The sequence below is a fragment of the Typopeltis vanoorti genome, chromosome 18 (genome assembly GCF_054136105.1).
Source record: "Typopeltis vanoorti isolate ZY-2024b chromosome 18, IOZ_Tvanoo_1.0, whole genome shotgun sequence".
In the NCBI taxonomy this organism is placed as follows: domain Eukaryota; kingdom Metazoa; phylum Arthropoda; class Arachnida; order Uropygi; family Thelyphonidae; genus Typopeltis; species Typopeltis vanoorti.
This window is the reverse complement of record NC_143566.1, coordinates 54,381,427-54,406,970: the sequence shown is the minus strand read 5'-3', so window position 1 is coordinate 54,406,970 and position 25,544 is coordinate 54,381,427. Positions and strand designations below refer to the sequence as shown.

The 25,544-nt window shown below is 35.6% G+C and overlaps 1 protein-coding gene across 1 annotated transcript in view; it reads left to right on the top strand.

Annotated features, from left to right (window-relative positions):
* Window positions 1-25,544, top strand: part of LOC150096673 (twitchin-like) — a 2,440,784-nt gene that overhangs the window by 833,168 nt on the left and 1,582,072 nt on the right. Inside the window, exon 40 of the mRNA XM_090408679.1 lies at window positions 16,426-16,550. Coding sequence (XP_090264805.1) covers window positions 16,426-16,550 — 125 coding nt within the window. The remainder of the gene's footprint in view (window positions 1-16,425; window positions 16,551-25,544) is intronic.

Below are 25,544 nucleotides of genomic sequence, written 5' to 3'. Positions count from 1 at the left end.
AAGGAATAATATCAACATTTAAGTCATATTATATTAGGCGAACATTCCAATTAATTTTGGTAAAAATGGAATCTAATCCAAACATGACACTGCCTCAAGCGTGGAAAGAGTTTTCAATATTGAATTGTGTGAAAACTATTTCTCTGTCCATTAATGAATTACAACCCTCTATGCTGAATACTTTCTGGAAAAAAATATGGCCTGAAGCTGTTCTTGAAACAAATTTCATATACCTCTAGTGGATGCTGAGCTACATCGTATAATAAATCGCACACATTTTTGGTGGAGAAAGATTTTGTGATATGGTTGAAAACGAAATTAGTGAATTAATTGATACAGAAACAGATTTGAATGAGGAGAAACTGGTATTAATAGATGGCGTCGAACCAAATGGCGGGGAAGTTTCTGCCAAAGATTCTGATTGTGATGAATCCATTAAAGAATTTAGTTTAAAGAATTAGCAGAAGGGTTGGACTTGGCAAGAAAGTTAGGAAGTTATTTTATGGATAATGATCCCTCAATGGAGTGCTGAGGAAAATTAACAAGACAATTGGATATTTGTTTAGCGCCATCTTACGAACTTAATTAAAAAATTACAGCATAGTAATAAGCAAAGTCTTATTACTGACTTCTTGATGACTAAACCAGCCGAAGTAGGCAATGAGAATTATGCAAATGATGTCCAAGAGATTTCAAGTGGTGACGACCTCCGGCCACTTAAAGAACACCTATGAAATGTTATTTCTGAAGAACGTGATGATGATTAAAATATGCGCTTTATTTTATTGTCTAAAAAATGTATGCATTATGTGCAATGAAATTTATCTACAATTTGTAATTTTTATAATTTTATACTATGTTTATAGTTTATGTTTTCTTAACTTACTTGAATTACCTGAATTAAATAAAAATATTGTTTTTGTTGGATATGTCATTGTTTATATAATTTTAAAAAAAAACGAGTTCAGAACCTAACCCTACTTTTTCTATGTGATCTAAGTCTCGTATAATGCGATTTATATAACGCGGCATTTCTATGGAACCTAACATCAGTGTTATACGAGGGTTACCTTTATTACATAAATTACATTTATTACATATTACATTTAGTAAATAAAAAAAGCATTTATCTTCTGGAATTCTAATAAGAGAAACTAACTGATCTGAAATACAGACATCTATAGACTCATCAGTTTGTAGAAAAAATATTTTTGAAGTGATTATTCTCTGAGTGAGAGTACTTTCTATCTGACATTTCATTAATACGTTGATTTGATAGCATTATTTTAAATTGGTACCTTTCATACTTTTCATACCTTTCATATGTTTGCTGCATTTGGTCCAAGCATAGTCTTTACAATTTCCAAGCAAGCCAGTAATATTAGAGACTTGGAAATGTTGTGTGGCTTTTTTTTGCTCTAGTAACCCAATAACTTGAAACTTCCTGAGCTTGGTCTAATATTGTCATTCCTGATGTCATGAAAGAACTTTTTTTTTTTTTTTTTTTTGTCTACATTTGCAGTCACTTAAAAAAAGATAAGCTTTTAATCAATGTAAGTTGGATGTTTTGTAATTAGGTCCTGGCAAAGTTAGTTGGTACCGTAGCTTCATTTGACCACAATTTGAGGCAAATGAAGATTGCTGAGGAAAGGAAGATTGATCATAACATACAAAACCAAATTTTAAATATTCATTAAGGCTGGATTTCCCAAATTGTGTTTCATGGAACACTAGTGTTCTGCGGAAAGTGAATAAGTGTTCCGTGATGTTAGTGACCAAGCCGTGTATTTTTAAATATGGAAGTAATTTGGGAAAGGGAATACTGCTGTTTATGACCGGTCATAAAAATTGCCTGCAAGCCAATTACAACAATGGGCAGCTTATCCTCTGTTCTCAAAACCAAACAAAATAACATCTGTGTTGCAAATGTTAGTGACAATCAGCAAGGAAGTATAAAGAAAATTTTTCCACTGCAATTGAAGATCAACATAGTCTGTATCCAGTTCTCAAATCTAGTAATACTGAATACTTGCTTCGCAAGTTCGTATTGTAGGGTGAAAGTGCTTGTTTCAAAACCATAGTGCCATGATTTTTTAAAAGTAATAGGCCTACAGATTTAAATTTTAATATGAGTAAGAGACAAGGGACTTTGTTTAATTTTGGTGTTAAGAAATCTCTTATTGAAGGTGTTTGTGATGCAACAGATAGTGATTCATTCGCCTCCAGCCTACAAAGCAATCTCCAGGATGTACAAAAGGAGGGGAAAACTACCAGCACACAGGAGAAAAAGTCTGCATTCACTCGTAATTACTTATAATAATATTATAAATTTTTGGTGATCAGAATGGGATATGTCAGTGAAAATCAGCACAAATTAATTTAATGATGTTGGCCTGAGGAAACTACAATATGCTGCAAGATTTCATTAGTTCAGTGATTGATAACTGATTTAAATGCAATTTTATATTTGTCAACACGTCACACCATATACATAAGTGTACTAATACTCTTTATGATTATGCCATAATTATTAATATTGTTATGCATTAATAATTAACCATTAATTAATTATTAATACATTACAAAATGACCAAGGTATTCTGTGAAAATTTCAGGATTTGTGAAGTGTTCCGTCCTAGGAAAAATATGGGAAACGCTTCATTAAGGTATTGCCTCCTTGCGCTTTTCACTTCCTTTTCACGTTGTATTGCAAAACTGACAGTTTATCATGTCTTTTAGAAATTAGTCCATTGTGCATAAATATCAGTAAAATATTAAATACCCTCTCATAAGAAGAAATATATAAATTGAATCGTATCTTGCAGGTGAAAAAACAATGAACACAACTTCAAAGTTATTGCACACATGCATTGAAGAGAACTGAGAGTGAGCAGGTAGAGTTACAGTGTGGCAGTGCCTGCATTATGTGATTGATTAGACACATGAATTGTACTGTTTGTCACATATCTAATGGAACAATTTCCACTCAGTTGCTGCACATTGGTTGGGAAGCACTAGAGAAGGAAAGTGTATGCAAACAAAGTTTACACATAAAGTATCTTCATGACAGGGCTACTTGTATATAGAGACTAATGACTTCACATCAGTTGCCTTAGTATCCCATAATGCAAAGCACACATCCTCCCAGGTGTGTATAATGCTATGCATTATGGAAAGGACCACTTTACAGACCAGTTTGAACCTTTATTGAGGTATTGGTAAAGTGCAGATATCTCTCCTAAAACTCTCAGTGATCTACAATATCACTCTAAATATCACCCTAAAGGATCACTGCTAAACTCATTGCTCTTGATCTGAATCACTTCATGGCAGGAAACTTAGTGATGGCTCTACTCAGTGACAGGCAAAAACCCACTACTAAGTAAAACCTCCCTACTCTCCCAGGAAGCAACTTTGTTTAAATGCTGGCCTTCTCCAAAATCTAGGGTGATCCTTCAATCGATGACTGACTCAAAGGATCATTACTCAGCAGTAAGTTTACTGAGTGACAGGCTCACCCTACTACCAAGTGGAACTGCTCTCACTGTACAATCCTGAAGTATCACAATCAAACTCATCCCTCCTGACGTGAATGATTCCAGTATAGGAAACTTAGTAATGGCTCCAATCAATGACAGGCAAAAACCCATCACCGAGCAGAACCACTCTACTCCACAGGAAGCAAGATACCATTAGTGGGAGCCAGATCCAGAAGGGATACCATAGTTGAAGTAATGTAGATGTCATAGATTCCCCTTATACAAGTAGTGAAAAGGTGTATCACTTTATTATTAATTTACTCTGAATCAGAGATAGATGTTGTAATTTTTTTCACTTGGATATACTATAAATTAAAGATGCCAAGAAATTATATTATTAGTTTAATCCTTTATCAAAGTGTAAACATTTTGAACTATCTTCATGTCTGGGCTACTTGTATATAGAGGTTAATGACTTCACATCAGTTGCCTTAATGTCCCATTAGTCTCATTAGCCCAGTCCTGAAGATCTTCACACTCAAAATTATTTACTTATACTTGGATAAAGATTAAACTAAGAATATAATTTCTTGGCATCTTTAATTTGTATTATACCTAAGTGAAAAAAAAATTTCAACAAATGTTGTTTAACTTGTTTTAATGATATTATGATGAGGGATATTCATTTGTTTCCAGAACATGCAAAGTCACTTTTCAGTTTCTTTGCTTACTCCACCTCTAGGAAAAGAAACCTTATCCACCTTCTCATTCACCACACCTCTAACATTTGAATTTCCATACATCACCACTCTTTTCTTATTCATCACCTCTTTCATATGGCCTCATTCCACTCTTCCATATACCTGTCCGCAGTTTTTTCCATTTCACTCCACATATACTGATTTTCACCAATTCTACTTTCATTTTCTTGAATCATTTTTGCACTGAGATTCACTCTTGGTATCTTACCATTAATATATTCTCTTTCAGAGTAACACTCTCTCAGGCCCTTAGCGATTTAGTGTCTGAATGGGTATTGGTCACTAGTGGTGACTTCTTTCTTTAGCATTTACTATATCTTGATTTTGAAATTTGAAGACAGGTCTACCATAGCATTTCATTTCCTAATTTTTCAATTTTCAATAAAATAATTTCTTCTTCCTTTCACATTATTATACCTACTGGTCTGTTCCTCACACTATCTCTTTAAGGGATTTTGTCTGTTTATTTTCCCCTTTGGTTTATATTTAGTATTCATAGTCTGTTTGATGATATCTGTTCACATGTTCAGTCCATTTGTTTCTATAATTATACATTATTTGTAACACTGATTCATGTTGTAGTTCTTGTAAAAATTTCAGGGTTTCTTTTTTATCTATTATATCCTGCTGTTCTTCTTAGAACTTTTATTTCTACTAATTTTATTATTCATTGGTCTGTTTTTTTATCATCCATGTTTCACTTCCATATTATCTAAGGAGTTTATCTAAAACATTGAATATTTTTAATCTTATATTTCTTTGTACTAAATTTGGTTTAAAGACATCATTAATCATACCTATAATTTTGGTGAATTTATTAATTTTATGTTTTGGATCTGTTTCTTCAATGTATCTTATATTGCAGCCAAAATAATTAAAATTCTTAACATGTTCAATTGGTTTTCTATTCAGAACAGTTTTGCTTCTTATTGGTTCCCTTCCTTTAACCCCTTAACGCACTCAACCAAGTTAACTCGGGTCCAAGAAACTGAATTTTTTCCACACACCCGAGTTAATATGTGTGACCGTGAATTTTGGTTTCACATATAAATACAACCGAATATACATGCTAGATAATTTTGTGCCTATTTCCTTTCAGCCGAGAAAAGTTGCCAACGGCGTGTATCAGCTATTTCATTTGTGTTTGCACATTTTTTGTCCACGATTATAACTATCTAAATTTCTTCGAGCTTTTTTTTGATGATCAATTGATTCAACGTGTTGTGGATGAAACAGATAGATATGTGAGGAGTCGTACCTGTGGTAAAGAAAAGACTTCTTGGTATGACACAAATCCAAATGAAATCAGGTATTTTTGGCTGTTGTACTTTTGTAAAGTATAGTAAGAAAACCAGTATACCATCATTATTGGACAAAAAATCCATTATTATATACACCATTTTTTCCGGATTGTATGAGTGGGAAATGCTTCGAGGCCATAAAACAATTTCTACATATTTCAAATAATGATGAATTTGATCCAGCAAATCACCCTCGCCCAAAACTCAACAAAATCTGGCCAATTTATGAAGATTTGAATAGAAAATTTGGCAATTCGATTACGCCAGAGAAATTGGTGACTATTGATGAAAGTTTATTGCTTTATAAATGTCGTCTGTGATGGGTGCAATACATTCCTCTCAAAAGGGCCAGATTTGGCATAAAAACATACTTATTATGTGAATCATAAAGTGGATATGTCTATAATTTTATAATCTACACTGGCAAGAATACCATTCTGGACAGAGATTTTAGCAATCTTCCAATGTCTTCACAAGTAGTGATAACTTTGATGAAACCTTTATTGAATGAATAAAGGTTATTGTTTGACTATGGACAATTTCTATAATTCACCTGGATTAGCGGATCTATTGATAATAAATAAGACTGATGTTTATGGAACATTACGCGTATCATGAAAAGAAGTACCCAGTGAATTAAAGAATAAAAAATTGAAAACTGGAGAAGGTAATTGGTTTTCAGAGAGGGAAAGTGTGTGTAAAAATGGAAGGACAAGAAGGATATCTCCCTTATCTCCACAATTCACACTACATCAATGGTAGATATAGAGATGCGCAAAGGAAGAATAAAAAAAAATGCAACTTGTGTAGGATTACAACCATACCATGAGTGGTGTTGATCAACACCTGTCTTTTTATGTTATACCAAAGAGAGGCAAGAAGTATTATAAAAAGATTTTCTTTCATCTCTTAGACTTGGCGCTGTGGAACATTTTTGTGCTTTACCAAAAATCTAGCGGTAAGATGGATTCACTTGATTTTTGCCTCAAAGTAATCAAACTCTCCATTGAAAAATATAAAACTACAAGCATTTCAAGAAGTGGATGTCCATCAAATATCCCAACACCACTGAGATTATCTGCACGACATTTTCCATCTTTCATACCACCAACAGAAAAGAAAGAAAAATCCAACTCACCAGTGTTTCCTCTGCTCAAGAAAAAGGAATGAACACAATAAAATGGTTCACAAAGAAACAAGATATATGTGTACTGACTATTTACTAACTCGGTTTAGCGAAGTAGATGCAGTTTAGTTAACCTTTTTTTGCAAAAAGAGACATTTTTTGTGTTTTTTCCCAAGATTTGTTAGTGTTCTTTTGTGTATAAAGAAAAAAAAAAAAAAAATTGCCGGAAAAACGACCGCTTTCTGAATTTTAATTGATGCATTAAGGGGTTAAATGCCATTGCTTATGTTTTTTCAAAAGATATTCTCATTCCATATGTGATAGTAATCTTTTTAAGGTTGTATAGAGCTAAGTGCAATTTATCTTCTGCATTAACAATTATGATATGATCATCTGATTGTTATTTACATATTATTATTATTCAGGCCTCCATGGAGTCAAAAGACTCATCATGGGAGGTCCTTTCATTTTAATATCTCATTAATATATAAATTAAAAAAGACAGGAGACAAACTACATCTCTTCTTCATTTTTCTATTTATTTTTGTCCATTCTGCAAATATGCAGTTGGTTTTTACTGTTATAGCATAATTGACATATATATTGCAGCAACTACTTTTGTTAACTGTGGAGAGAATTCAATTTTAACTAATATTTCAAACAGTTTGTTTCTTTTTATTAAATCAAAGTATATTTCATAATCTTGAATAGAATACGAGTATTTAGTTTGAATACTCTTTGTTTTTTAACTAAATGTTTTAAAGTAAAAACTGAATCAATACATCCATCTTTCTAAATCCATTTTGTTTTTCTACTAAATGTTTTCCTATATAGTTGTTTATTTTCTTTTTGAATATCAATGTGTATATTTTGTATCCAAAATCCAATAGACTTATTTCTCTATGGTTTGAACTTATTCCTCTGTGGTTTGAGGATAAGTAAAAATTTACATTTTTACTTATCCTCTTTTAGAAAATAGCAAAATGATGGATTTTTTCTAGTAATGTGGAGTTCAAGATTGCGAAATTTTATTTTATCGATTTAATAATCTCTTATGCATTTCCAAGCCAGCATATTTAAATAGTTCCATATTCATTCCATCATCTGGATTCTCTCTTATGCCGCTGAATAAAGTCGGAGTGTCAAATTATAGGCTATTGTGTATAGCCTATAATTTGAGAGTCTCATTATAAACAGAATACAAACCTGGATTGATTGAGAATGAGAATCTTTCAAGAAAGAGGAGCATGGGATTTTTAACAGAGATGTCTTGAGTTAGTAACTTGGTTATATTTTGTAATATGGTGATTAACATATTAGATGAGGGAGATGCTTATATAGTAATTTATTTGGTTTTTTTTTTTCCCAAGCATTTGATTCAGTACTGCATGATAAACTACCTGAAATTGAACAGGATGGATATGGATAGTCATTTAGTAGCTTGGTTATAGAGATAGATGACTGATAGGAACTAGCTAGTTGTGTATGGGAGTCCAGTGTACCGAAAAAGGAAAGTAATGATTTGAGTACCACAGGGTTCTGTTCTGGGACTACTGTTGTTAAACTTATACCTCAGTTATATAGTTCATAATGTGAGAGGACATATTCATGTTTGCTAATGATGCTAAGGATGAGCAGTCTTAAAGTTCTGATGTTGTTACAAGAGGATTTGAATAGGTTAGTGTTGTGGGCTGAAGAATGGGGATATCATTTTGATGGATAGGGAACTAAGTTCAGGATGCACTTAATGACAGTTATAAGAGTTACCCAAAAAAGTTTTGGTCGCCTGGTTTTCAGGTAGATGAGGAGGATGTATTGGAGAAGGTCCAGAGAAGGTTTATTAAGTCAGGTAGGTCAACTTACTGAGCCTTGTGAATAGAAGAAGAGGGGATATGATCGAGGCATATAAGTTGACTAAGGATTGTTGCCAGATTAATGTGGAGAAGATATTTCATAGAGTAGAAGGAGTTAGAGGCCATCCATGGAATCTGTATAAGGAGGGTGTGAGCAGGTTCTATGCATGAGAGTGATTGATGAGTAGAATGCATTACTCAAAGTGCGGTGAGTGTGGAAACTGTGAATGGGTTCAATGGATGGCTTGATGATCTTTTGGCATAAGAAAGTATAAACCTCCTTTGATGAATCCTTTGACTCTATGGAGGTCAGATATTATTATTATTATTAATAATAATGTAAATAATGCAGACATACAGAGATAAGGAGGCAATAGTTCCACATTCATTTGGATTTTTGTGCACAGATCTTGTCACATAGCTATATTGGTGATAAGGAAATATTGGAGAGAAAATGTAGAGGCAAGTAACTAAGACTGTCTCAGGACATCGGAATGTTGAGTATAAGAACAGACTGAGAGAATATATTCTTCAGAGCTCAGCAGATAGGAGGAGGAGGGAAAATGTGATTAAGATGTATAAGTTAGTGAGAGGAGCCTGGGAGATAGATTCAGGGATATTATTCCATAGAATAATGGACAATGTGAGAACAAGAGATCATCCCTGGAAACTGTATAAATGTCAAGTGAATTAGGAACTGTAAAGATCTTTTTGCTTGGTGGGTGGTTACTGAGTGGAATGAATTGCCAGAATGGGTTGTGAGTGCTCCAGCATTGAACATCTTCAAGGAAAGTTATGATAGTTATTTTGGTCTGTGAGTATTCATCCTCCCAGGGTGAGTCATTGGAGTGCATAGAGGCTTGGAAGTAATACCAATACTATTTCCTGATGCTTTTTTTGTTTTTCATTTTCTTTAGATCATCAATTAATTCATCTAATATTGTGGGTTCGTGTTTTGTTATCATTACTTATTATGTTGGGAGAACTGAAATCATTGTCTCTTCATAATAATTTTCATAATAATTATTCCATTCCTTTCATTCCACTTATAGCTAATTGTTTTATTCTTCTAATCTTTAGATATCATTAGTATGGTTTCTGTTTTTGCTTCAGAGATTTCTTTTCCAATGTATATTTGAATGTAATAATTTAGTTATTTAGTTCCTTTTTGTTTCTGTTATGGGCAGGTATTTTAATATCATACTTTTTCATGATTTTCTGTAATTTTTCACATATGAATGTTATTCCTCTAATGTTCCATGTTAAAATTTTGATTTTTTTTTTTTTTTTTTTTTTTTTTTTTTTTTTTTTTAAGGGGAAATTTTTTTCATTTGTTGTCCACATTATTTTTTGGTTCATTTCTAATTGTACATCTGGTTTCTTCTATTGATTTGCTGATTTGATTACTATAACAGAGCAAATCTGATGACAGAAGTACTGCCTGTTGTCCTCATGCAAACCATATATATTAAGCATTTTCTATGATGGTTGGATCATTTATTATTATTATTATTATTATTATTATTATTATTAAACAAGACCTCATGGAGTCAAAGACTCATCTAGGAGGTCCTTTTATCTCACACACATCTCATCATACTGGGTCTTAAACACATTCAAATTCCTTGCAGACACCACACTCTCAGGCAAGGCATTCCAATCATTCACAACTCTGCACGAAAAAAACCTGCCTCTCACTCCCCTACTCACACCCTCTTTATACAGTTTCCAGGGATGACCTCTGGTTCTCCCCTGATCTCCCACTATTCTCTGTAGAACTTCTCCACCATTGATCCTATAACAACCCTTTACCAACTTGTAGGTCTCTATCATATCTCCCCTCTTCCTTGTCTCCACTAGACTCTGCAAATTACATCTTTTCAATCTTTCCTCATACTCAACATTCCAGAGGTCAGAAACTACCTTAGTCAGTCGCCTTTGGACCCTTTCCAACATCTCTTCATTCTTCTGAAAACCAGGTGACCAAATCTGGGCACAATAGTCCATGTGTGGCCTAATCAAAACCTTATACAATGGAACAAGAATCTCCCTACTTCTACACATCAGTGTCCTCCTCATCATTCCCAGAAGTCTTTGTGTTGTCTTCACAATTTTGGCGATGTGTCCCCTAAATTTTAGATCCTTATCCACTATCACTCCCAGATCTCTTATTTCTTCTACTTCCAACAATATATTCTCACCAAGCATAAATTCTGCATCCAATCTTTGTTTTCCAAATTTTAAAACCTTACATTTTGCAACATTGAACTCACATCCCCATTTGCTTGCCCAATCACTCAATTTATTCAAGTCTTCTTGCAAGGCCACAACATCTTCACTAATCTTTATGGTTCGTCCCAACTTTGCATCATTACAAACAACTGAATATCTCCATCCAAATCTTTGCCAATATCATTAATATACAAGTTAAATAGTAATGGCCCTAAAACAGATCCCTGAGGCACTCCACTAGTGACTTTCCTTTTCCTGGATATTGCACCCCCAAACACAACTTGTTGATACCTATCAGATAGTCAGTCTCCAATCCAATGCACTAATCTAATATCCAACCGCATCTGCTCTAGTTTGACTGTCAATTTATCACGAGGTACTCTATCAAAAGCTTTTGCGAAATCCAAGTATATTACTGTGTATCCTTCTCCTCTGTCCAAGGAAGCAGTCACTTTATTGTAATAAGTAAGTAGATTACTAAAACACGACCTCCCTTTAGCAAATCCATGTTGTCCATCAAAGATTATACCATTGTTGTCAACCCAATTCTGGATCCAAGTTCTCACAAGCTTCTCCAACAACTTAACCACAACACCTGACACACAGATAGGCCTATAGTTTGATGCTTGAGTTCGATCACCTCCTTTATGAAGTGGCACAATCTTGCCCTCCTTCCACTCTTTAGGGACTTGACCAAGTGCAAGACTCGTATTAAAAAAATATGTCAAGGCAGGTGTCAACTCTCTGGCACATTCCTTCAGAATACGCGGTGATATATTATCAAGTCCCACAGCCTTATTGACATCTAGTTTACTCAACTCCCCAAACACCTCTTGCTCACTTACAGTCAGTTTCTCCTCCCCATCATCAACTGCTCTTAATCTCTCCATGAAGTCACATTCAGAAGATTGAAAGATCTTTATGAGCTGCTCATTAGGTATCTCCACCACACATTCTGCAACAGCTGTCTTTATACCATTTCCTCCAATCAGTGTTATCCTTCCATAATCATTCTTTCTTTTGCTGGCTACATATCGAAAGAACTCCCTAGGATTCTTTTTAGCTTCATTAGCTAACTGCTGTTCATACCTCTCTTTAGCTACTCTCACCAACCAAGTCACCCTCCTTGCCTGGTCTTTGTAGACCTCATGAAATTGGTTACTTCCACTTCTCTTATGCTGCCTCCACAATGCCCTTTTTCTCTGTATTGCATGCTTAATCTCTTTATTCATCCATCTCACACCTACCTTATTTAACCTTCTCACCCATGGTATACATTTAAATATTGCATCCACTAAAGATTTTTTGAAAATCCCCCAAGCTGCATTGATCTGTTTTCCAGCTAACTCCTCATTCCATGCTACACCTGCAAGCTGTCTCCTGAGCTCTTCATAATCACCCCCCTTGTAGTTCCACATATACCCTTTTTTCACAGGGGGTCCTTGCACTGCTGGCAACCACCCAAGTAATCACCTCATGGTCACTTTCACCAATTGGTGGATGATTTGATACCTCATTGATAATTACACCCTCCGATGAGATGACCAAATCTAAGACCCTTAATCCTCTTGTGCCCTCTGTTACCTACTGTCTGAGGTAGTTATCCCTCAAAAACTCAAGAAACTCATTTTCTTTACTTCCAGTTGCTATCTCTTCATTCCAGTCTATATTGCCATAATTAAAATCACCCATAATGATCACCCTTTTCTTATTTGCTTGGCTTATTTGACTATACATTTCACTATCACCACCATCCACATTACCAGGTCTATAACAACATCCCACCAAGTATTTGATTCAAAATTTTAATTAACAAAATTTTAATTGAAATGCAATATAGAAAATGAATCACATATGCAGCACTCATTGCTGAATTTTGTAAAATTACAAGCTGGAATGTCATTAAAGATGATTATTGTAATTGTCTAAAAAAGATTTCATAAATCAATGTAATTTTTATAATCTTTAAATTTTGTAATTTCTTTAAATTTATAATGTAATTATTATATGTATATACAAATAAAATAAATTGTTAAAAAAAATTGTGGAAGGTACACACTATTGCACAGAGTGCTCATCCAGCCAACCCTTAAAATGATTCAATGTGTCTACATTCACAACACACTCAGGCAATGCATTCCACTCATCAACCACTCTCCATGCAAAGAACCTACTCCTCACTTGTCCCCCCCCCCTCCGATTCTATGAAAAAGTTTTTCCATGTCAACCTGATAATAACTCCTGACTAGCTATATGTCTCAATATGTCCCTCCTATTCACAAGGCTTTGCAACATACATTCTCTTAATCTGTCTCATACTAAACATCCTAAAGACCACTGACCACCTGTGTGAATCTTCTCTGGATCCTTTCCAACATATCCTCATCACATGGCCCCTGATCCATGTCCATCATTACTCCTAGATCTTTTATTTCCTCTACTTCCTTTAAAGTTTCCCCACTAAGTGTATGCTTTGCATCCTATTGTTGCTTACCAAATCTCAAACCCTTACACTTTCCAACTTTGAACTGGTAGTTCCACTTACCTGCCCATTCATACAATGCATTAAAGTCCTGTAGTAAGTCCCAAAACTGATATTTATATACTTTCTGATACCTGTTTGTCAGCCAGTCACTGATCTAACTTGAAAATCTGTTATCTAATCTCATTTATTTCAATTTATTTACCAGCTTGTTGTGTGGCAGTCTATCAAAAGCTTTTGTAAAATCCAAGTACACCACTCACCTGTCCAAGATATTTGTCACCTTGTTATAATATATAAGTAAGTTAGTGAAACATAATCTCCCTTTAAGAAACCCATGCTGATAACCACAGGTAATATTGCTGTTATCAACTCATTTCTGTATCCTAATTCTCATCACTCTCTCCAGAACCTTCACCATGACTCCAGATATACAGATTGGCCTATAATTTGAACCCACTGCCTTATCACCATCTTTATGAAGTGATACAATTTTACCCTCCTTCCACTCGCTTTGAACCTGTGCTGTTGTAAGATTCTTATTAAACAGGCATGCCAATGCCACTGCCAATTCCCTATAGTATTCCCTTATGATAAGTGGGAATATGTCATCAATTCCTATTGGTGTATATCATGAAGCTTATTTATTTTCTCATATACCTCCTGCTCAGTCACATTTAAGCCATCCTCTTCTATTTTCTCTATACTTAAGTTCCTTGTGATTCAACACTGATCAGGATGAAACACTCTTAGAAATTGATCACTGAATGCCTCAACAGTGTCTTCTGTAGCAGTTACCATTCTACCACTTTCTTTCATTAACTTAATCTTACCATAATCATTCTTTCCTGAATGATTATGGTAAGATGATCATTCAGGGAAGAATAATCATACTCATACTGCACTTTCATATCCGCAAATCTTAAGTATAGTTACTTCTTATATTTTCCTAATTTCTTAACTATTTGTCATAGAGTGGAAATCTTATTCTGACACCTACTATTTGTTCTGAACCTAAATCCACTTTTTCTTCTCCAAGATACTCTTCCATTATTTTTCTTAGTCTTTTTTAAGTATACCTGCAGAAATTTTACCACTCAATAAACTCATAAAATGTTCAGTTTTATTATCCTTTTTATACACAGTACAATGAGAGCTCTACTCTAATCATCTGGAATTTGACCATCTTCTGAATTATGCAGTGTGGTAACTATAAAACTTTTATACCTCCATATCAATTTAGTCAGAGAATCCTGGAGGCTTGTACTAGATTTATTATTATTACATGACACTTCCAGGGAGTCCAAGGACTCATTGAGTGAGGGCACCTGTAGAGCAGGTGCCCTCACTTGCTTGTTACTGTTGCAACTACCTTCGTCATCTACACCAATGCCATCTTCTGGCCGACTACCACCACTATTATTTTCACAGACAATCACAAACATCCATGCCCATGGCGGGATTCGAACCCACAGCCTTGCAGGTATATTTGGGAGTATAACATCATCTGCATAAAATAAAGAGCTAAGATTACTGCAGTTCAACCATGGAATGCATTGTCTGATAGAGTGGTGAGAGTATGAATGGTCGCTGGGTTCAAGCAGTGATATGATAGACTTTGTGTTTTCTAGGCTGGGCCTCCCATGATGAGTCTTGTGACTCCATGGAGGACTGAATAATAATAATAATAATAAAAATAATATCTGAATATTTCTAGTCAGTTATCATCCACTCCATATTTCCATTTGCTTGCTGCCTTTCATATTTCATATTTTTAATGGCTTTTTCTACTTCAAGCATCAGTATGTATTTTGCATTGCATCATTGCACCTCATTGCATTCCTGTTGAATGTTTTCTACTACTGTGCTGCCACTGCTTGTTTCATTTAACAGTCTTTTAAAGTAATTACTCCAGACATTGATGAAACCAGACAGAATTTCCATTGATGGAAATGGAAAAATGGAAATCTCTCTCTCTCTTTCTCTTTGGATTACTCCAAAATGGTCATTGTACCACTAGCTTGTCATGCTTTCTTACGGGATTTTAAATTCTCCAACTGCTTTCTTCTTCTGAAAAATCTGAAATTTTTGAGTCATTATATTTTATCATTTTCTTTTATTTGTTCATCCTTGTCATTTCACCCTATTCATTGTTCTGCATTTTCATGTTATTTCAAATCTAATACCGCTTTTCTGCACCCATCATCAAATTCCATGCTGAATTTAACATCATCATCTCCACCTCCACAAAATCCAGGTATGAATAAAACTTCATAATCATTCTAATATTTTCTTCTTCTTTGGCTTCATTCCCACTCAAGTAGGGTTCTACAGTAGATCTACCACCTACACTCAGTTCTTTCCAAGGCTATTTTCTCCTCTAATCTTGGAGGTTCCCTCTCAAGCTGTTCGGTCATCATTGTTTAGGTCTCCCCTGACTTCTTTTGCCTGGTGTCTTCATCTCTAGCACTTTCCTTCTCACATAGTTTATCTCACCTCATAACATGATGAAAACTCCTCAGTCTTGATTCTCTAATCTTTCCAGGTACTCAGGGGTTACATTCATTGTTCCCCTGACCAGTGAGTTTTTGATCTTGTCCAATCTTGTTACACCACTTTCAAGTGTTATCATTCTCATTTTAGTTATACCCATCTCATTCTCTTCTCCGATCTCTTGGTCATCTGCCAGGTCTCGCTGTTATACATCAGTGCAGATCTTACTACCATTTTGTAGATCTCATGTTTTAACTTTCTAGACACTTTTGTAACACACAGGGTACCTGAAACTTTTTTCGAGTTTATCCACCTTGATTGGATCCTTATAGTCATTCTAATATATTAAATATAATTTCATTATTGCCTTGTTTTTTGGCAATTTATATGTATTAATCTTTTGTAAACATGGCTTACATATTTTGATGTAAGGGGACTTCCAATCCAGTTACATAAATCAGCTTTGCTATAAATAATTCTCATTATAAAATACCTGTTGATATTATGCATTATGAAATATTGAAATTTGGATAATACTTAAATTGCCATTCTTGAAGTTTTCATTTCCACACGAATAACCATTTTTAAAATGTCTATAGGTTATGTTAGATTTCGCTCTTTCTTGTGTGCTTATAATTTGGACATGTTTGTGATAGATACATTCCTTAACTGTTTTTTTTTATATATATATACCATAGTAAAACCATATATTGATCGAACCAATTTGGATACTGTCACTGTTAAAAGAGGAAAAGCAGTTCGACTTGACGTGAATATTAGAGGAGAACCACCACCAAAAGTTACTTGGAAATTAAAAGATAAGGTGCGTGTGTGTGTGTTCTTTAGAATCTACTTGCATTTTTTTTTTTAAATTGTTTACAATTGTACATTTATATTTGTTATGAATATAATTGTTAATGATTTATGAAAATTTTTAAGTTAATAGCTTTTCTTTTCTTTTCTTGTATATTAGAAACCATGTATCATATGATCATCTTCAGAAGTACACATTTATATTAATTTACACTTTCCTCTATTTTCTGCCACTTTTTCCTCCTTCTCTCTCCTCCCTCCCTCCCCTCTGCAGTGCAATTCAAGGGTGATGGGGTGACCTAGTTGCCCTTTTAAACTGTAATTTCCACTACCTACTAAAAGAGGCAAGCCTAGTTGCTCTAAGATGGCATCCCCACCACTAGGATACCCAGTGTCATGGTAGTAACTTGACATTGTGAAACAAATAATACTTGAATGCTTTCAAATCTCAAAAAAATCTAAACATTATGGAAAACCTTATGGAAATTAAGACCACTATCTTGATCAGATCACTGGTCTATATCCGTGTTTAGCATTATGATGATAATGATATCTTGCAAACTGTGCATCTTTCGGTCAGCTTCAGAAGTACATATTTATATTAACTTACATTCTCTCCATTAATTGCAAAATGTTGAAGTGGAAGACATAATTATTAATAATTACCAATGGCCTCAACACCAAACTGATCAATAAAGTAATTAATAATTGCTGTTTTCACCCAAATCTTCCTCCAATATAAGAAGCTTGTGGAATTTCCATTCTGTAAGTGAAGGGAATAGTGGAAATACTCAAGAGATTTCTTCACTAAATTAAAGATAAGAAAGTTGGAAGGAATGAAGACTGAGTTGAGGAGGGTGAATGAAGACCTTGGGCAGATAGAGAGATTGGCTAGTGTGAGAGGAATGTGAGTAGGTGCATCTTGCTGAGTGGAGATGGGAATCAGGTGACCAATGCAGATGCCATAGTTGAGCTATTTAATTATCACTTTATTAAAATGTTCCATCCTGGTACTACAGGCTTTATTTTTAGAAGGATAACGAGTGATGAAGTGTTACAAGTGAATGAAGAGGATGTATTCCAAATACTCAGCATGCTAAATGTCAATAAAGCAGGGGGGGGTAGGTGGAATTTCACCACATATTTTAATGGAATGTGCTGTCATTAACTTGGCTGTTTAATGAAAGTGTTGCAATGGGACAAATTCCTAGAGAGTGGAAGGAAGGTCAGATAGTACCATTGCATAACGTTGGTTATCAAATTATAGGCCTGTTTCTATTTCTTCTGTAGTTGTTAACATTTTGGAAAAATTGGTGAAACTCACATGCAGAGCCTTTTACAGTAGAGTAACAAGAACAGTGGATGAGGGTAAGGCATACACTGCCATTTTCTTGGATTTTTCCAAGGCATTTGACAGGGTGCCACATGACAAGTTGATTTTTAAGTTGCTTCATATGGGTTTGGATATCAGGTTAGTGGATTGGATTGGTGATTGGCTCTCTGATAGATATCAGAGAGTTTTACACTGGGTAGCAGTATCAGGGATCAGGACGGTTACAAGTGGAGTTCCATGGGATTCAGTCCTGAGACCATTGCTGTTCAGTTATTTTCAAATGATGTGAAGCTTGGGAGGCTTATTAGTATTAATGCTGATGCTATGGCTCTTCAAGAGGATTTGAATAAGTTGGAAAGGTGGGTAAATGAATGGGGATGTCAATTTAATGCAACAATGTAAGGTTTTAAAATTTGAGATCCAGAGATGGGATGCCTCATACTCGCTTAGTAGAGTTATGCTGGAAGAAGTACAAGAAGCAAGAGATCTTGGGGTGATTGTGAAGAGAGATTTTAAATCCAAGAGCATATTGCAAAGGTTGTGAAGATGTCTCAGAGAATTGCAGCAATGTTGAGGAGAACATTGACCACAAGAGATAAAAGTGTGCTGGTGCCATTGTATAAAGCTTTGAGCAGACCACATCAGGATTTCTGTGCTCAGATCTGGTCACCAGGATTTGAAGGGGATGAAGTGACCTTGGAGACGGTGCAGAACCGATAACAAAAATGAAATCTTATGAGGATAGACTGAGGGTATATGGACTGCAGAGTTTTCTGGATAGAAGGTAAAAGGAGAAGGCAATATGGTTGAGACATTTAAGCTGTTGAAGGGATCATATTAACATAAGAGATTTTTCATATGGTAGATGAGGGAAAGGAGCAAGGACAAGGGGGCCATCCCTGGCAGTTGCAAAAGAAGGTGGTGAGTAAAAGGGTAAGATGCAAGTTTTTCTTGCATCGAGAGTGGTAGGAGCATGGAAGGCATTGTATGAGAGGATGAGTAATGTGCAGACTGAATGATTTTAAGGAGTGGTACTTTGTGTTGTCCTCCCACAATGAGTCTTATGACTCCATGAAGGTTAGAACAAAAAATAATAATCTTTCTGTTATTACCCTTGATTATGTATTCAGAATGACAGAAACTTAGTATAGAATAACTCTTGAAGATTTGGCGACAAATCCACATGGACAGTCTCTGTTTTGCAGATGATGATGTATTGATGAACTCTAACATTCAGACTGCCCCAAACCATTTAGATCATTTATGTAAAAATACAGCTGATCAGGTTGGCAGTCATTAGCAGCAAAACTAAAGAATTGAATAGTAGAAAATATTAAAGTTACTGACCACATTCTTGAAAAAGTAAATTATTTGCACTACCTTGGTTCCTACATTGATACTAAAGTTTACATAGTGAAAAGAAAACACAAAACTCTTCAATTCCATAAAAGTCTAACTAATATCTGGAATTTCAATCTTATCACCACAAATACCAAAATTCTTCTGTACAAAACCGCCAGTTGAGCCATATTTGCATATAGTGCCCAGACACGGAACATCACTACTCAGTTAGCAGTTAATATTATCAAGAGCTTTTGGACTATATGTCTTCAAACAATATTAGGATATACATGGCAAGATCACATTCCTAATATTGCCATTTTTGAAGAAAGTGAGCAAAGACTCCCTAAGAAACAATTCAAAAAAGTCAACTGAGATTATTGGGATACCAACTTAGACATATACTTGGGGGATTTTCAAAAACTATGTAGTAGATGCAATGTCTAAATGTACTCCAAGGGTGAGAAGGTTAAATAAGGTAGGTGTGAGATGGATGAATAAAGAGATTAAGCATGCGATACAGAGAAAAAGGGCATTGTGGAGGCAGCATAAGAGAAGTGGAAGTAACCAATTTCATGAGGTCTACAAAGACCAGGCAAGGAGGGTGACTTGGTTGGTGAGAGTAGCTAAAGAGAGGTATGAACAGCAGTTTGCTAATGAAGCCAAAAAGAATCCTAGGGAGTTCTTTCGATATGTGGCCAGCAAAAGAAAGAATGATTATGGAAGGATGACATTGATTGGAGGAAATGGTATAAAGACAGCTATTGCAGAATGTGTGGTGTAGATACTTAATGAGCAGTTCATAAAGATCTTTCAATCTTGTGAATGTGACTTCATGGAGAGATTGAGAGCAGTTGGCGATGGGGAGGAGAGACTGACTGTGAGTGAGCAAGAGGTGTTTTTGGAAGTTGAGTAAACTAGATGTAAATAAGGCTGTGAGATTTGATAATATATCACCGCATATTATGAAGGAAAGTGCTAGAGAGTTGACACCTGCCTTGACATATTTTTTTAATATGAGTCTTGCACTTGGTCAAGTTCCTAAAGAGTGGAAGGAGGGCAAGATTATGGCACTTTGTAAAGGAGGTGATCGAACTCAAGCATCAAACTATGGGCCTATCTCTGTGTCAGATGTTGTGGTTAAGTTGTTGGAGAAGCTTGTGAGAACTAGGATCCAGAGTTGGGTTGACAACAATGGTATAATCTTTGATGGACAGCATGGATTTGCTAAAGGGAGGTCATGTTTTAGTAATCTACTTACTTATTACAATAAAGTGACTGCTTCCTTGGACAGAGGAAAAGGATACACAGTAATATACTTGGATTTCGCAAAGGCTTTTGATAGAGTACCTCATGATAAGTTGACAGTCAAACTAGAGCAGATGGGGGTTGGATATTAGATTAGTGCATTGGATTGGAGACTGGCTATCTGATAGGTATCAGCAAGTTGTGTATGGGTTGTGGTATCCAGGAAAAGGAAAGCCACTAGTGGAGTGCCTCAGGGGTCTGTTTCAGGGCCATTACTATTTAACCTGTATATTAATGATATTGGCGAAGATTTGGATGGAGGTATTCAGTTGTTTGCAGATGATGCAAAGTTGGGACAAACCATAAAGAGTAGTGAAGATGTTGTGGCCTTGGAAGAAGACTTGAATAAATTGCTTGATTGGGCAAGCAAATGGGGATGTGAGTTCAATGTTGCAAAATGTAAGGTTTTAAAATTTGGAAAACAAAGATGGGATGCAGAATTTATGCTTAGTGAAAATATATTGTTGGAACTAGAGGAAATAAGAGATCTGGGGGTGATAGTGGATAAGGATCCAAAATTTAGGGGACACATTGCCAAAATGCAAAATGAACGATGCAGAGGACACTGACATGTAGAAGGAGGGAGATTCTTGTTCCATTGTATAAGGCTTTGATTAGGTCACACATGGACTATTGTGCTCAGATTTGGTCACCGGGTTTTCAGAAGGATGAAGAGATGTTGGAAAGGGTCCAAAGGTGACTGACTAAGGTAGTTTCTGACCTCTGGAATGTTGAGTATGAGGAAAGATTGAGAAGATGTAATTTGCAGAGTCTGGTGGAGAGAAGGAAGAGGGGAAATATGATAGAGACTTACAAGTTGGTAAGGGGTTGTTATAAGATCAATGGTGGAGAAGTTCTACAGAGAATAGTGGGAGATCAGGGGAGAACCAGAGGTCATCCCTAGAAACTGTATAAAGAGGGTGTGAGTAGGGGAGTGAGAGGCAGGTTTTTTTTCATGCAGAGTTGTGAATGATTGGAATGCCCTGCCTGAGATTGTGGTGTCTGCAAGGAGTTTGAGCATGTTTAAGACATGGTATGATGAGCTGTGTGTGTGAAAAAAAATTACCTCCCAGATGAGTCTTTGACTCCATGACGTCTTCGGTAATAATAATAATAATAATAGTATACTTTCACCTACGTTTGGTGCTCTTTCTCTCCACAGGCCAACTAATGGACTTAGAGGAAGAGGAAGACCAAGAAAACAGTTCTCGCAATACATAAGCAAACATCTTTTTGAAGATGGGGTGCATGAAGCATCTGACATTTACCATTTGGTACAAAACAGAGCAACCTGGCTCACTTTCACCTAATAGACATTAACAACATGAGTTTTTGTTATACGAATATTTCTGTATATAATTTCCTCTTCATACATAAATGATGATGAAATATGCTTTTAAAAACCTGTTTTCTTAGGTATGTTTTATGAATTTCAATACTTTTTTATATTCCTTTTTACATCTGTTTTATACCATTTTTTACTTGAAATTAAAGATGTCAAGAAATTATATTATTGTATCCTTTATCCAAGTGTGAGCAAAGTTTGCACTTGAAGTATCTTCACAACTAGGCTACTTGTATATACAGGCTAAATTATTTTACATTAATTGCTTTAGTATCCCATGATGCAAAGCCCATATTAGTGAATTGAAAGAACCATAGGTTTTTTTCCATAGGTTTTGTGTATAATGCTGTGCATTATGGGGAAGGCCATTATCCAGACCAGTTTCGACTTTATTGAATTACCGTTAAAGTGTAGGTACTTCTACAAAAATTGTCAGTGATCTATAATATCACTCTGAATCTCACTGAGTGACCATAATGGATCACTATTAAATTCATCACTCCTGACCTGAATGACTCCGCACAGGAGAAACTCAGCAGCTGCTCCACTCAGAGACAGACAAAAACCCACCACTGAGCAGACCCACTCTACTACCTAGGAAGCAACAAGCCCAAAGATGGACATTATCAAATTGAGGTGAAGTGTGCGGTTAGCCCTCTAAAAACTGATATACAATCTAAATCTCACTGAGTGACCCAAAAAGGATCACTAAAATCAAATTCTCATCTGTGGCTGCTCTGACAGGCAAAAACCTGCCACTGAGTAGAACTTCTCTACTTTGCAGGAAGTAAACAAACCCAAAGGTGAACATTATTAAATATCATCAGTGGCATCCATCACTAGAAGAGATATGAAGGTTGAAGTAATGCAGAAATCATATACAGCAATCTCTCGATTAGTGCACCTAATGCATTCTATAAAACAGGCGCATTAATCAAACACACACTAATCGAATATATATATATATATATATTGCATAGTAACCTATGGGAAACAGTATAATTCGTTCCTCAAATTTCTTTTTTGAACCTTATTTTTTTTTTAAAAGAATTAAGGTATGTCTCAGGACCTAGTTAAAGGAAAACCATGAAGCTGAGAGACAATAAAACATATTCAGAATATAAATTTTATTATTCTACTTCTTAACAAAGAATTCAGCTAATGTAGTTTGGCGGGCATTTTTTTCTTTTTTTCATACAACCGACGGTATGGCCCTATTGCCTCTTCTACTCTTCTGCAAATTTTACAGCTTCTCTCTTCATCATCGAACCTTTTTCACACATCCACTTTTTTGCTTACTAATTCTTTTACTCATGATTACAGCTTGGGAAAATACTTTAAAATAAAGTAAGGAAAACACACTCATATAACATTGCAAAGGAGGCACAAGATACAACCATCAAAGCGCTATGTAATTATAGTACGCCCACACTTTTGTACAGGGCCGCTTGTCTTGGTGCCAAGAATAGCCGATTCATTCTGAAGGGGAGAAAGAAATGAAGGGGATGTACGAATCAGTCGCCAACATGCAAAATTACTTATTTTATAGATAAAATTTCCCAACTGTTTTACAAGCAAAATATTTATCACTTTAAAAACTACAATGATCATAAAAGAGAAGTTAATTTTCCGACGTGTAATAATAAACAACTCACCCCAGAAGATGGATTGATTGCCCTATTATCAGAATGGATTCAACTTTTTGTGACGTGCCAAAATGTCGAAGGGTCTCGAATCTGTGGGCGTACTATAGCAGACGACATAAATATTGGCAGTAAATTTTGGAACATAGTATACATACTGTACATGGAAGCAGTGTGGTAGGCCATTAAAGATAACTTTCTAAAATGTTTTAAATAGGTAACTAAATTATTTCATTCTAGTGAGTGATTTTTTAAAATAGTTAGCCATAAAAATGTAAAGATAGAAAATTTTTAAAATCTGCAACACTTATTTTTAAGATGTCTATAGGCGCACTAATTGAATTTTAGAGGTGCACTAATCGAATTTGGGTATCAAAGAAAAGTGATGCACTAATTGAGGGATTACCGTATATTATTATTATTATTATTATGGACGACTCCAAGGAGTCATTAGACTCATCGAGGGAGGCCCTAAACATCATGTCCATCACAACTATTCGACATTCACACAGTATCTCTCATACTTTGCCTTGAACTTATTCACTGTCATAGCACCCACAACAGACTCTGACAGATTATTCCACTCATTCACCACTCTAAAAGTAAAAAACCTAGCTCTAACACCCTTACTAACCACACTCCTTCCCAGCTTCCATGGATGTCCCCTAGTCCTCCCATCACCAGTCCTGTTCTCAAAAATATTCTCTGAATTAATTCTGTGGAAACCCTTCAGCAATTTGAATGTCCCAATCATATCTCCCCTTTTTCACCTACCAACTAATTTTTGCAACCCACAAATCTTCAACGTGTTCTCATAAGGTTCATTCCATAGACCTGCTGTCATCTTGGTCACAAGCCTCTGGATCCTCTCAACCTCCCCCATTAAGAAGAAACCTGGGTGACTAAATATGGGCACAGTAGTTGAGATGGGATCTTATCAAGGCTCGATACAGAGGAACAATAACTTGCTTGTCTTCTCTGCTCGTCAAAGTATTCTTCAGCTTCCAAGTGATTTGATGAGTGGATTTAGCCACTTTTGCAATGTCTCCCCTAAACTTCAACTCCCTATCCATCAACACTCCCAAGTCCCTGGCCTCATCAATCTCTTGGAGTACAGTTCCACCAATGTGATATACTGCTGCTAATTTTTTCACCCCAATTGTAACCTTACATTTTGCCACATTCAATTGACATCCATTCTCCTTAGCCCAGACCTCCAATCTATCCAAATCATCCTGCAAAATTTTGACATCTTCTGCATTCACTATTGCCTTACCCAACTTTGCATCATCAGTGAACAAATGAACCATTCCACTCAGATCCATCCCTATATCATTAATGAACAAATCAAACAGCAGTGGTCCAAGAACAGAACCCTGCGGCACACCACTAGTCACAGGCCGTCTTTTGGACTCTACTCCTGAGTAAACTACTCTCTGATATCTCTCCATCAACCATCCTCCTATCCATCTCACCAACCCTATATCTATTCTCGTATGTTGCAGTTTACAGATTAGAATTCCATGTGGTATCCTGTCATAGGCCTTAACCAGGTCCAGCAGTATCACTGTAAACCCATTACCCTTATCCATTTCAGCTGTCACTGTGTTATAAAACCTGAGCAAGTTACTGAGGCATGATCTACCTTTCACAAAACCATGCTGATCCCCATACAGTATCTCATTTTCATCAATCCATTCCTGTATTTTTCCCTTGACTACTTTCTCCAAGACCTTGATAACGACTCCTGATGTGCTGATTGGTCGGTTTTTTGTAACAGTAGTCTTGGATACTCCTTTATGCAGTGGAACTATTTTCCCCTCTTTCCACCCCTTCCGGACTAAACCAGACCTGAAACTCAGATTAAACAATATTGTTAAGGGCACTGACAATTCTTTAGCTGCTTCATGTAAGACCTGTGCTGGTATACCATCCAATCTCACAGATGTATTCACATTAATGTTCTGTAACAGACTATTCACCTCCACTTCATTCACCATATTTTCCTTATAAACTAATGGTTCCTTCATTTCT